Below are 12,752 nucleotides of genomic sequence, written 5' to 3' on the forward strand. Positions count from 1 at the left end.
ATAATCTTCCTCGATTAGATTTTGAAACTGGGGAAAAATTCTATCGTTTAACATAGAATTTATCATGAGAATACATTTCCTTTAGTTCTAGAATAAAGCCCCAATTAAAAATAAGTAGCCAAGAAAATGTTTTTCAATTTCTTAAGCAACTTGTAAACTCAATTTAAACGATTTAAACAAACCCAAAGGAGACTTCTAATGGAAATTTACTAATTCCAAGTTTTTTGAAAGCTTTTAAAAGTCACTCCAAAATTTATAATTTTTGAGGTCATCAACTAAAGTTCACGGATATTAAATTAAGCTCTTATAATAATCCCTTGAGTGCGTTCGACGTGAAAAAGAATTTCTCACAAAGTAAAAGATTTTTCCAAGAAAAATCTAACTTTTCCACCAACAGTAAAATTTAGTTATTAGTAGCTCACTGAGAAGAAGTCTGAGAGCAAGTTTTTCCGAAAAAAATTCATCATATTTGATATTTTTTCTTTTCTTTCGCAAAAGAATGAAATTCGTGTATTGATTTGGTGAGTGCAAAAGTTATTCACTCCATAGAGTCACTTAATGTTCAATTAGGAAAAATAAAAGCAAGCAGAGTGTGTGATAATGGCAAAAATTACTCCTCTTGAGGGGGTGGTAATGCTGTACAATAAAAAGGGGAAAAGAAATAATATTTTTGGACGCGAAAAATGAATAACAATTATTGTTTTGCGAGTTATATTGAATATCTTATTTGTTCTCCATAATATAGGAAAAGCAATGAAATGAAATGAAAAAAAAAAAAGTTGAAAGCTTTAACTGGGAAAGTCAATAACCCTCCTCTATGTACAAAAGCTGTATGGTACATTACATAGAGAACATATATCCACTCTCCAGACTCCTATTTATACCCCCAAACACACCAAAGCTTGTCCCACCGCATGATGTGGGATGACTAAAATTGCGTTGTGCTGCTGGCAAAATGGGCAAAAACAATCATTTCTCTATTACTGCATATTTCGATATCAAAATTCATTTATGTGTAGTTTCGTACTGGGCTCCATGTGGAAAGTCTCTCTCTCCTCTCGTTCTTCTCTGTCCATTTGGGCTCCTCCATTTTCACCGAGCACACACGCATATTAAATCCTACGCAGAGGATAAAATATATCACAAATTAAATTCACATCAAGAGCTATCCGTGTAAAGAGCAAAAATTTTCTGCTCATTTTTTTCACATTCCCAAATGGATGGAAAACTAAAAAAAAAAAGCAGAGATAGCTCATAGAGCTTTTCTGTTGCGATATGTCCCTGTATGATGGAATTTCACATATAGGGAGGGAGAGATGACCACAGAGAAGAGATTGTGATAATACGCACGCACAGAGATGTTGGTTACAACAGAGTGAGAAAAAGAAAACAGATGATACTGGTAAATTGCATTACGATGTCAGCATCTATCACAGCCAACAATTCCTTCTACAGCTCCCTCAACACCTATACCCACCCGTTTTGTGGGTGGGATGCGGGAATTATTATTATATTGTTGAATATTGCTTTCTTTTCCTTTCCACACAACATGCCCCTTATCGAATTATGGGGTCTCAAGAGGAAATAAGTTAATTCATCTCAAATAGAAAAGGAGACCAACGCGGCACAGATTGCTATATATACCGCAAATGACAGGCATGTGCTGGAAATACTAATGCAGTTTTTTTTCTTTTCTTTAATTTTTTTTAATTCTTAAGCTTTTGATGAATTTAGACAGAAGAAGTCAATTGAATCTTTTAAAATCTATTTTATTAAACGATTTTCTATCAATTTTGTATTATTTTTGTGCAAAAAAATTTCTGTTACAAAGAAAAAGGATTTTTGTCTATTCTCTTAGACCTGAGGAAGCTCCTGACGAAATCGAAATGTCAGCAGTAGAATAAATCGAATAAATAAGAACACAAAAACTGAACTCTGCATTCTTTAATAATTTATTTATTTATTCAATTTATTCGAAGATTAAAAACCTTTACTAATCAAATTCCTTATTTTTCCTAAAAAAAATAGTTTTAAATTTACTACAAAAAATCCTCTAGTCTTCAAGGAGCATAAACAACATAATAAATTCCTAACCATTTGTGCATAAATATTTTCATTATGAATCTGTAAATGAAGCAAAGAAAAATCATCGCATGGATTATTACGCGAAGGATACAACCATCAGTCATTGTAGACAATTAAGTACAAAAAATAGTCTGAATGTTGGGATAAAAAAAATTGTAACTGTTAGGACCTAAAGTCTAGCTAGAAAGTAGAGTAGTAGAGTAGCAAAAATTGATATAAGAAAAAAAGGAAAATATTTGCAGCTTAAAGATAAAAGAGGAATAATATTTATTTGATGATGCTTTTACTTGAGAAGAAGGAAAATATATAACCAATGAAAATCACGATAAACAATTTAAAATACACATATAACCCAAAACTCGTGGGAACTCCCCCAAATGCTACCCAAATGTGGAGTGAAAAGGATTTACGCAAAAGATGTGGAGCAACAAATCCAATGTTCTTGTATCACCAACAACAACAGCAAAAGAAAGAAAAACGATAAATGTCCAAATAAAATTACAGCAAGAAATGTATTTCAAATGAAAGCAAAACTAATACATAATATAATACATTGTATATAGATGTCTTGCCTCAAATAAAAACCATAATATTAATGAAAAGTAATTAGTTAATTATTCAGTTTGGAACATCATTAGTTTGCATTCGAGATTCGCCAAATTCACCACGACAATGGATTTGGTTTCGTAGAATTTTGGCACACAGATGAGGCGAACTTTCCTCCCTGCGGCATCCTTGAGGAGTTCCGTTTGGTATTTTGGGCAATTTCCGGTGAAGTAGATGTGTGGGCAGTCTTCAATGACAAAGGGGTCATTCCCACGCATTGGGTAGGCGAATTTGGTATCCGGACACGTTGGAACAATGTGCCCCCAACGGAAGGTAGCCTTGAGTGCCGCCAGGGCATCGGGAATTTGTGAATATCGCACAATATCATCGACATTCTGCCCTGACATCCCGAGAATACTCCTCCCGGCAATTTCACACGCATACGGATTCGGGACACTCTGGCAAGTCTTGAGTTTGCTGCATTTGGGCAGGAGGAGCATGTGAATGGGTTGCTGTGGCAGGAGGGATGATGTTGGATCATACTCTCCCGGCATTAGGTCTACATTGACTGATTGGCTGAGTTGCTCGAGGAACTTATCAACTGCTCTTATGCCATTGACATCTTCCGCCGTTGCCTGTTGCTCCATATCCAACGACTCCACTCGATTATCCTCAGTTTTCACCGAATTTCCCGCCACAATTACTCGTACAACTGACTGAGGATCAAACCCACTTCCTCCAAACCAATTCCCAAAGAGCCACTGCTGAAGAATCTCCAGGGGCATTGCTAAATTATCTGCATGTGTCTGAAAATTTATTTTTTATCTGCATTTAACTTGGAACATCCTATGAAAACGAAAAAGAATCTCCTCACCATGTTTAGACCGGAAATCAGGACAATTGACGGGGAATTATCGAGTGTTTTGAGTGATTCCTGTGGCCCACACTCATAGAAGAGAATCTCATCCACATGGAACCTCCCCTGCTCCAGAATATGACCTAAATACGAAGTAATAAAATAGTCTTGCATGAGAAATTGCGTGATGAGGACAAGGAACGGTGCTTTGTCTGTGCAACTTCCCTCCCACACAGTTTGTTTTTTAGTTTAATTAACACATAAAGCATTGAGTGCGTAATGAAGAAATTATATATCCATGAATTTGTGCATTAATTAACAAGAAGTAAGAGTATTTTTGGTGTCCATTTGAGGGGTGTCTCTGTGGTGTGTAATAATGGAAAAAAATGTTCCCGGAAGCAGAACAGAAACACATAAATTGCTAATCTACGTTCTTTAACTTACTGGTGACACCTTCAAGAATTCATAAGAATGGCTCATTTGACGCACAAAAGGATTGTAAAAGAGATAAGAATAAATTCATTAAATCTCAAACTCTTCCTGAAATCTCAATTTTGTTGGGAGAATGGGCGAAAGCTGAGAACTTACCAAGGACAGCACACATAATTCCCGTAACAACATCATGCGGGACAATGTTACCAAACAGCCGGACCCTCTGCAGCTCATCCTCCAGCATGACAACATCGGAATCATCTGTGAAACTGGGGGCAATCGGCTGTGGCATGATGTGTGTCACCTTTGCCAATTCCTTCAGAACACTCGGCTTGAGCACCTGTTGCTTGAAAATGGTTCCAATTATCACGCATTTCTCCTGATTCTCATCATTCAGATCATGAATTTTCCTTATTGGATACTGTGTGCCCCATTTCTGCTGCACCTTCTCCCGCAGGAGTCCCAGCATTACTTCACATCGAGCCACGTAGAGGTTATGAAATTGTCTGTTGTAATCATGCTTTGCTGGCAGGATGAATCTCTGGGATTTATTCACGTACTCCACGTCCAATCTCCCTGGGCCCTTTTCGTGCCCATTGCACCCATTTTGAACGGAATTCTGAGTCATTTTTTCACACAAATTTCCCTCGTCTAATAAGAAAATAACCGCGACTTTTTGTTTACTCACAAAGCCATCTATAGTTACAACAGTACACGACAAAAAAGTATTCTTGATGACAAAATTGGCAGCTGAAAATGACAAAAATCTTTTTCCGTGTACCGCTGGGGGTAGAAGTTGCGCAACAATAAGATAAAAAACAAATTGTCTGCGCCGCCATGATCAGTTTCTGCCGGCAAAGTGTCGTGTCAGCTGTAAAATCGCATTTCCAGCCCATCCGTCAATTGAGTTCTGCCCTGAGAAGTATGGAGAAGCACGGTGTGGTACCAGATGTCATCCCAGTGGCCCCAAAGGAGCTGCTGAAGGTTTCCTATCCGAGTGGAGTGCTCGTGAGTGAGGGGAATGAGCTCACACCCACTCAGGTGAAGGATGTTCCAACTGTCACCTGGAACGGTGAATCCGGGACTTTCTATACGCTCTGCATGACGGATCCGGATGCCCCATCGCGCAAGGAGCCCACCTACCGTGAATGGCATCACTGGCTCGTCGGGAACATCCCGGGGAGTGATGTTGCCAAGGGGGAGACCCTATCGGCTTATGTGGGAAGTGGACCACCGGAAGGAACGGGACTGCACCGCTATGTCTTTCTGCTTTACAAGCAAAATGGGCAGCTCTCCTTCACGGAGCCCCGTTTAACCAATACAAGTGCCGGCAACAGAGGCTGCTTCTCCATCCAGAAATTCGCCGAGAAGTACAAGCTGGAGCTTCTTGCTGGAAACTTCTATCAGGCTCAGTGGGATGACTACGTGCCTCTGCTCTACAAGCAACTCGGAGCCTAAATTGAAGGCGCGAACTAAAGCATTTAATTCTGTTTGATTTATAAACTCTGTATTTGAGCGGGTGTTGGGTCAATAAAATGAATTACAAGCCCCCTCCCGCATGTTTTCTCTGCACAATGAGGTGCTTCCGGACTTACAGCTGAAGTCCCTGCATTGAGCGTGTTAGAGTGTTCAAATCCCAAATGACTAGCTGACCATCGAGTCCGGAAGTGCTGATACGCGTCACAGACGCCTTATTCCCTCCGAAAATCCTGAGGCAAGCAATTGCATTCTGATGGATTGACTCGAGGTTCGTATCCGTGTTCTCAGTGCGCAAATTCCTGTCGAGTGACTGGAAGATGCGCATTGCAGAAATCCCTCCGGCTTCCTTCTTCTGCGTCTGATCCAATTTGGCATACAGTGCAATCTCATTGCCTTCCCCGAGGGTATAGATGAGTGGCATGCAGCTATGCCCGGCAACAACGACGGATCGTGGGGAGATCCATTCGCAGCACAGGAAGGGAAGATAGGGTGTTCGAATCTTGGTGATTTGCATCCCATTGGATGCATCAGCAACCTTTATGGCTGCATCGTGTCCCGTCCAGCAGATTCTATTGCCATCCGCGGAGAAGCTGACACTGTGCACCCATCCCCCACCACGTTCGGAATGCTTAAACTCCGCCATGAGCTGTCCGAGGGGCATTTTGGTGCCCCACGGTGTGGGAGAGGGCTGATCCTCAATGTCCTTGATGTAGGCCGAGAAAACGCGCACCTTGTAGTCCGTGGAGCCAGCCACGAGTAAGATATTGTTGGGATGCCAATCCAGTGATGTCACAGTAGACCTGATGGGCTTCTTGATGTGCTTCGACACCCACCAATCGTTCTCCTGCTCAAAGTAGCACACAGAGATGAGCCTGGCCCCAGATCCCACGGCAAACTTATTCTCCAGCGGTGACCACTTGACGCACGTGGCAGCCCGGTTGATACGAAGCAACACCAAGGCCGGCTTCCACTTCCCATCATCTCCCTGAGTCCACACGTAGGCATTCCTGTCCACGGCACACGTTACAATGCGATTCGTATTGGGAGCCCAATCAATGCCCATCACGCGCAAATCATGCTGATTCAGCACATCCAGCAGCTTCCAATCAGCAGAACCCTCCCTCTTGTAGATATGCACCTCATGGTTGTTTGGGGAAATTGCAATTTCTGCCCACAAAAAGAAATCCAATCAAATCTTCCCGAAAGAATAAAAAATAAAATTCAGAAGAAAACTCACGAGATCGATCTTTGTTCCAGGCATGGCAAGTGATGGGATTGAGATTCCCACCAAATGTATGTCTCTCAGTCATTTTCAGCTAAAATACTTTACTGGTGATGAAGATAAGGATCCAAAAAATTGCCCTGAAAGATTTTTTCTTCATTAGTGGTGGATGATTCATAAACATACCCCACCCAGATTACCTTTTGTGATGAAAAAATGACGTTTCTGGGGAGAATTTCGCGGACTCTGGACAGTCTACACGAAATATCCACTTGGGGGAAGATGCACAAACTACTTTTACCCGGAAGAGTAATGAAAAACCTGGGAAAATTGCAAAAAATCCTTTCCGCGAAGAAAAAATGTCAAAACTTCTTCACCACAAAATTTTGGAGAAGAAATTCCCCACTTTCCGTGGTGAATATTCAGTGCGTGGTGAATAAGTCAGGTGATTTTTGTTTACAAACAACGTGGTGTAAACGTGCGTAGTAAAAATTTTCATTCATAAACTTTATTGCTAAATTTTTATCCGGAAAAACTGCGATGGCAGTTGTTTTCCGATGTGAAAATTGCCTTTTCCTGAGTCACAAAGAATTAATTGACTCCCACTATCGTGGTGTGTATGAAATTAAGCCGGAATTCTTTGAGATAAACCAGCCATATGCCCAAAGGTGTGACAGTCCCAATCAAAAGCGGAAACGGAGGAAGTTGTGTAAACAGGAAGTGAGTAATTCAAATTGTAAATACTTCCATTAATCATCGACTAATGTCCTGAATTTATTTCATTTGCAGGAAAATGCCGAATTGGAGGAGAAATTGAGAGATTTTGTAGGGAAATGCAGGGAAACTGGATATTTTGGTGGAAATCCCGGGATGACAAATGAAGAAGCTGTGGTGGAAGCAGCCAGAGTTCACAATCACAGCATTTCGCATCCAGTTTTGCAGGGAGAAAATAAAAATCTCCAATGTATTTGTACAAAAGTAGACGAAGAGGAATTTATTATCCCTCCAAATTGTCGATTTTATCAGAATGATGTGCGGCAAATTGAGAAATTCCTGCCTTCCGGTGAGGAGTTTGACCTCATTGTGATTGATCCACCGTGGTGGAATAAGTACATTCGACGTGTCAAGAGAGCCAATCGCAATATCAGCTATGACATGCTGTATAATGACGATGTGGCTGCCATTCCCATCGGGGGATTGACCTCAGGCAGGTGCATTGTGGCAATTTGGTGTACAAACAACAAGAGTCACCTGGAGGACATTGCGAGCAAGTTCATTCCCCGCTGGGGCCTCAAATACGTGACTCAGTGGCTATGGATGAAGGTCACGAAGGCTGGAGAGCCAATTTGTAGCTTTGCTGGAGAGGAAAAGAAGCAACCCTATGAGAGAATCATTGTAGCTGTAAAGGATACCGCCCTAGAGGAGAGAATCCCAAAAGATCTGATCCTCTTCAGCGTACCGAGTTCAATACATTCCCACAAACCACCTCTTCTGGATGTCTTCAAACCCTACCTACCTGAGGAACCAAAATGCCTGGAAATCTTTGCACGATACCTTCATCCGGGCTTCACGTCCATCGGCCTTGAGGTACTAAAACTACAGCATGTAAGTTTATTCAATAAACTCAATATTTGAGAGATTTTATTTTTTTTTTTATCAATGCCCATTGACAACTCCGGTCTTGTAGCCATTTGGATTCATTGTCTGCCACCGCCAGAAGTCGGTGCACATCTCTTCCAGCGTATACTCTGCCTTCCACCCAAGTTCTGTCTCTGCCAAGGTGGGATCCGCATACATTGATGAGATATCTCCCTCCCGTCGTGCCTCAATCACGTAGGGAACTTTCACATTGTTCACTCTCTCGAATGTCTTGAGCAATTCCAGTACGGAGACTCCCTTCCCTGTGCCCAAATTGTACATCTGGGTTGGTTAAGACAAAATAATGCATTAGAGAGGAATCTTTAGATTGAAAATTGTTACAAAACTCACCCTGAGACGAAGATGTTGCTTCTCGAGCTTCTCAAGTGCCTTCACATGTCCTGTACTGAGGTCCATTACGTGAATATAGTCGCGGATTCTGTAGGAAAAAAGAGAATTTAGCTTAAAAAGGAATCCCAAAAAATAGGCTTCTAAAGAACATCCTACCCCGTTCCATCGGGCGTGTCGTAGTCATCCCCAAATATTGTCAGACATTCCTTCTTCCCACTGGCCACCTGACTGATGTAGGGCATGAGGTTGGTGAATTGTTTTGTGGGATCCTCCCCAATGAGCCCAGATTTATGCGCTCCTACTGGGTTGAAGTACCTCAAAGCAATAATATTCCATTCCTCCTCAGCCACGGAGATATCTCGCAGCATTTCCTCAATAAAGAACTTTGTCCTCCCGTAGACATTGGTCACCCGCCCAGTTTCCTTCTCCTCCGTTATCGGGAGCTCCTTCGGTTCACCGTAAACCGTGCATGAGCTGGAGAAGACCAAATTGAAGACTTTGTGCTTCTTCATCACCTCCAGCAGGTGAATCATGCCAATTAGATTGTTCTTGTAGTACAAAAGTGGTTGCTGCATTGACTCCCCAACGGCCTTCATGGCGGCAAAGTGAATGACCGAATCGATTTTGTACTGAATTGAAAGTGGATGGAGAAGAAATTAGGTAGGATGGTACTTTATTAATTTTTTAGGAGCTCATTTCAAGGATTTTTCCATAAAGAATTTATTGGAATTTGTGGTGGTCTTTTTGTTTGAGAATTTGATTTTATTTCTAAGAAATTGAACTTTTCGTGGATTTAGCTATTAATTTTTGATTAATAAACTGATCAGTTTAAAAATTATTTAATTAAGAAATAAGAAAATTAGTTTTTTAAAAGATTTCTATGAAATATCTGTTCATAACTTTAGGGCATAAAATATAACAATTAAAACGATTAATAATTTCTCTGTGCACCTGATGAAGGCCTCTAAACAGAGCTGAATGCTTTGATTACAATATAATTTTTATTAAGAAATCCTCACTATTGAGCAGATTAACATTCACTCGAGAACCTCACGAACGATCATTATTTATTCAGAAAAACTAGAGAGCAATAAAATAATTATATTTTTGTTCTTTTAAAGCTTTTGAAGCCTTCAACTTTATCAAATATTTTTAGATTTAATTTACTTTAATAAAAAGAATCTTTCTTTTAACTAATTATATTTGATTAAGCATTATTTAGTTTACTAAATAAATTCTTATGTTCAAAACGACATTTTCAATCCATGCGTGGCTTAACAAACAAAGCTTTAATTTTTCTTTTCTAAAGCAAATAAGAAATAGAGCATGAAAAGCAAATGTTTGGTCTTTAACTTGCCATATTAAATGCAATAGTATATTCTGGCATATTCTATGAATGAACTACAAATAATACCGTCAATTACCGTAAATTGGATCAACAGAAAATCTACTAAAATGTTTAAAAAATTAGAATTCCTAAAATCCACAAAATGGTTCTAGTTTAATGAGCTTTTTAGAGGAAGTTTAAGTTAAAAATTTTCCCAATTTTGCATTGCTAATCAAAATTCTCCCCTGTTTACGGCATAGAGCTACTTTTGACCGTTTTTAAAACATTTTTAAAATAATTTTAATTATTTTTAAACAATATTTTCGGGTAAATGCTGGGCTTCAATGCAAAATCCGTTGAAACACAGAAATGAAGAAAAGGAATTAAAATACAAACTCACCTTCTGGAAGATCTGATCGAGTGCTTCGAGATCCAGGAGATCGCATCTGTGGAAGTCAACGGTCTTCCCTGTGATTTGTGCCACACGCTGCAGTGCAACAGATTCATTCTTGAAATTATTGACGGCATTGGCAAAGTTGTCCAGTGCGATCACTTGGTAGCCAGCCTCTTGGAGACTCACAACGCAGTGGGATCCAATGTAACCGGCTCCACCAGTCACCAAGACAGTTTTCCCATTAGACATGTTGTTCTGTGCATTTGGGGGAGAAGAGAGAGACAATTATAAAGCCAAGAAGAACGATCATTAGGAGGTTTTCATTCTTTTTTTATTATTTCTTCTGTGGAGCGGAGTATTGTTTGCACTTGAATTAAATTGCATACAAAGGGGTTAATGGCATCGCAATAAAGAGCCATTCCACAAGAAGTTGTGCCATGAAATAATTCCCCATTGGCGATTTAAGAAGAAGATGGAAGAAAAAAAACAGAGGAAGAGAAGGAGGATTGTGTGAAGGAACCGCATGAATGAGAATGATCGCTTGATGAGGAGAAGAAGATAGAGAGTCAGAGAACCTTGAGAATTGAAGATGAGGCTGAGACATTGACTTGGTGAGGAGAAGAAGATGAGCATGGAGACAGAATACCAAATGAGCTTTCGATTTCTTTACCCGCGCGCGCACTAAAAGATCACTCTTGATCGCCAAAAAAAGATCAAGCCACGTTAAGAATATTTTGCACGAAAAATGCCAAAGTCAAGGTACGAAAAATTTCCTTTTATTCCTCTTTTCTTGTCTTTTGAAGAGGCGAAAATTTAAAAATAGAGCTTAAAAATGCTCCGCAAGACACCGCGCGAATGAGGAGCTATGAGAACCGGTTAAATGTGAATTTTTGAGCAGAAGCCACGATCGCGGTGCACGATCAATATGCCGTATGATGACATCACTAACATATTTCTGTGTGATTTACAGTTAAAAGAGCATACTTTACACACCACGTAGACGTAATGTTGGGAGCTTTTATGTGACCTTTTTTTTTTTTCAACAAAAGGAAGAAGAAAATATTTCCGTTAGAATTTCTATCTAATTGAGATCTCACGACAATATATCAATGAGGACGCACGCACGATCAAACTCACAGATTACGTATCAATTTTTTTAGACACTCGAGGGAATCACCAGCAGCAGTGGCTGAATTTTTTTTCAATTGATAGGGCAATAAAAAAGTAAAAAATATCCACCTTGACACACGATAATTAACTCAAACACGTGACTTCATCGTGTATTCAGCATTTTTATGCTCAATCGAAATTTAAATTATTCTCTCTCATTTTTTTTGCTCCTTCACAATAATTCAATCACTTTGGTAATGGGAGGAAGATGGGATGCAAAAAAACAACGTCCATGAATTTCTTGGTAGTTAAATAAAAATGTGCAAAATGTGGAAATTTGTTTAACACACTTCTGTTGAAGATCTTTCCACAAATTATGTGCCTCAAAGATCACAACGAACGGGAGAGGATGGCATAGATTTTTTTCTCTACAAACTAAATGGAAAGATCTCTCAAAGTTCATCAATATGGCAAAGAAGCTTCTTAGAAGAACCTGTTTCACCTACTTAATTTTACAATATTCCTGCAAGAAGTTGATTATTTTTTCACAAATGATGCACACAGAATGATGATTTTGATCACTAAAGCAGCCACACACACGCGATCAATGGAATTTTTTCTCCGTAATCACTTAAATATCATTAAAAAAAACTTCTAACTTTGAGAATTTGTGAAGAAGAAGTCGTGAGAACGCAATCAAACGTCCAAACGAACCAAATGTTGCTACTCGAATGAACAAAACACGATCTCTTCCCCTATTTATGGGTTCTTCATTCGGTTGCGGTGCTGGAGAATTGGTCGGAATTGCACGAAAGGTACCCACCAGATGTAGCCAACCTTTAGCGATCACTCTTGAATTCCTGTGGTTAACTCGGTTAACTGAAAGAAAAGCTTTGAATTCTTCTATTAGTCATCTGGAAATTATTTTTGCATTCAATCATCATTCACATAATCTTCAAAAGACACGTGGAATTAATATTAAATGTTGCAAAGTATTTTAATTAATTGGTTCTCGATCAATCTATGGTAAAGAATATTATTTTAAATACATAGGCTAATCAAGATCTCTTTTGCTTTTGAAAGGCTTTGTAAATTAAAATCTCCTTTAAAAGGACTGACTAAGAAGCTACTATAATAGATTTAAATTAATAGTAGGTAACTAGTTGGCAGGGGGGCAATAACTATGGCCTAAGGTGAACCATGAACGCAAGATTTGCGATCTTTATATGGAGTGAGCGCAAGTGAATGCAAGATCGCAAGATTGAACGCAAGCAACTGCACCATGAACGCAATAGTTATTGCCCCCTGCTAG

At 39.6% G+C, this 12,752-nt stretch overlaps 6 protein-coding genes across 7 annotated transcripts in view; 2 read left to right on the forward strand and 4 right to left on the reverse strand.

The window, feature by feature from the left end:
* LOC129786739 (39S ribosomal protein L38, mitochondrial-like) overlaps positions 1-5,377 on the forward strand; it is a 32,236-nt gene extending 26,859 nt beyond the window's left edge. Inside the window, exon 5 of the mRNA XM_055821932.1 lies at positions 4,811-5,377. Coding sequence (XP_055677907.1) covers positions 4,811-5,377 — 567 coding nt within the window. The remainder of the gene's footprint in view (positions 1-4,810) is intronic.
* LOC129786719 (glutamate-rich protein 2) overlaps positions 1-12,752 on the reverse strand; it is an 871,459-nt gene that overhangs the window by 763,297 nt on the left and 95,410 nt on the right. The window lies entirely within an intron of this gene.
* Positions 2,573-4,679, reverse strand: LOC129786702 (DNA polymerase delta subunit 2). Its single transcript, XM_055821887.1, has 3 exons — positions 4,076-4,679; positions 3,506-3,630; positions 2,573-3,437 (listed from the first exon to the last, which is right to left on the reverse strand). Exons 1-3 carry the CDS (start codon positions 4,545-4,547, stop codon positions 2,700-2,702), a joined length of 1,335 nt encoding a protein of 444 aa, XP_055677862.1. The 5' UTR covers positions 4,548-4,679; the 3' UTR covers positions 2,573-2,699.
* Positions 5,405-7,017, reverse strand: LOC129786685 (actin-related protein 2/3 complex subunit 1A-B). The gene is made up of 3 exons (XM_055821857.1): positions 6,821-7,017; positions 6,636-6,760; positions 5,405-6,565 (listed from the first exon to the last, which is right to left on the reverse strand). Exons 2-3 carry the CDS (start codon positions 6,706-6,708, stop codon positions 5,511-5,513), a joined length of 1,128 nt encoding a protein of 375 aa, XP_055677832.1. The 5' UTR covers positions 6,709-6,760; positions 6,821-7,017; the 3' UTR covers positions 5,405-5,510.
* Positions 7,079-10,336, forward strand: LOC129786694 (N(6)-adenine-specific methyltransferase METTL4). 2 transcript variants are annotated; one of them, XM_055821875.1, is made up of 3 exons: positions 7,106-7,340; positions 7,410-8,225; positions 10,304-10,336. In XM_055821875.1, exons 1-3 carry the CDS (start codon positions 7,161-7,163, stop codon positions 10,307-10,309), a joined length of 1,002 nt encoding a protein of 333 aa, XP_055677850.1. In that variant the 5' UTR covers positions 7,106-7,160; the 3' UTR covers positions 10,310-10,336. The 2 variants fall into 2 exon arrangements, with proteins under 2 accessions (XP_055677849.1, XP_055677850.1); XM_055821874.1 differs by lacking the exon at positions 10,304-10,336 and having other exon boundaries at positions 7,079-7,340; positions 7,410-8,259.
* On the reverse strand, positions 8,227-12,178 carry LOC129786689 (UDP-glucose 4-epimerase-like). The gene is made up of 5 exons (XM_055821863.1): positions 11,947-12,178; positions 10,337-10,585; positions 8,766-9,238; positions 8,610-8,697; positions 8,227-8,540 (listed from the first exon to the last, which is right to left on the reverse strand). The coding sequence occupies exons 2-5, from the start codon at positions 10,577-10,579 to the stop codon at positions 8,277-8,279; spliced, it is 1,068 nt and encodes a 355-aa protein (XP_055677838.1). The 5' UTR covers positions 10,580-10,585; positions 11,947-12,178; the 3' UTR covers positions 8,227-8,276.

Source organism: Lutzomyia longipalpis, chromosome 1 (assembly GCF_024334085.1).
Source record: "Lutzomyia longipalpis isolate SR_M1_2022 chromosome 1, ASM2433408v1".
NCBI classification, from domain to species: domain Eukaryota; kingdom Metazoa; phylum Arthropoda; class Insecta; order Diptera; family Psychodidae; genus Lutzomyia; species Lutzomyia longipalpis.

Excerpts from the sequence above, each read along its gene's own strand:
- LOC129786702 (XM_055821887.1), bottom strand. The coding sequence starts at position 4,547 with ATGACTCAGAATTCCGTTCAAAATGGGTGCAATGGGCACGAAAAGGGC. Across the intron at positions 3,631-4,075 it reads AATTATGTGTGCTGTCCTTG|GTCATATTCTGGAGCAGGGG; the intron begins GTAAGTTCTCAG and ends CTTCGTATTTAG. Across the intron at positions 3,438-3,505 it reads TGATTTCCGGTCTAAACATG|ACACATGCAGATAATTTAGC; the intron begins GTGAGGAGATTC and ends ATAAATTTTCAG.
- LOC129786685 (XM_055821857.1), bottom strand. The coding sequence starts at position 6,708 with ATGACTGAGAGACATACATTTGGTGGGAATCTCAATCCCATCACTTGC. Across the intron at positions 6,566-6,635 it reads CTGGAACAAAGATCGATCTC|AAATTGCAATTTCCCCAAAC; the intron begins GTGAGTTTTCTT and ends TTTTGTGGGCAG.
- LOC129786694 (XM_055821874.1), top strand. The coding sequence starts at position 7,161 with ATGGCAGTTGTTTTCCGATGTGAAAATTGCCTTTTCCTGAGTCACAAA. Across the intron at positions 7,341-7,409 it reads GGAAGTTGTGTAAACAGGAA|GAAAATGCCGAATTGGAGGA; the intron begins GTGAGTAATTCA and ends TTTCATTTGCAG.
- LOC129786689 (XM_055821863.1), bottom strand. The coding sequence starts at position 10,579 with ATGTCTAATGGGAAAACTGTCTTGGTGACTGGTGGAGCCGGTTACATT. Across the intron at positions 8,698-8,765 it reads GACACGCCCGATGGAACGGG|AATCCGCGACTATATTCACG; the intron begins GTAGGATGTTCT and ends TTTTTCCTACAG. Across the intron at positions 8,541-8,609 it reads AGCAACATCTTCGTCTCAGG|ATGTACAATTTGGGCACAGG; the intron begins GTGAGTTTTGTA and ends TAACCAACCCAG.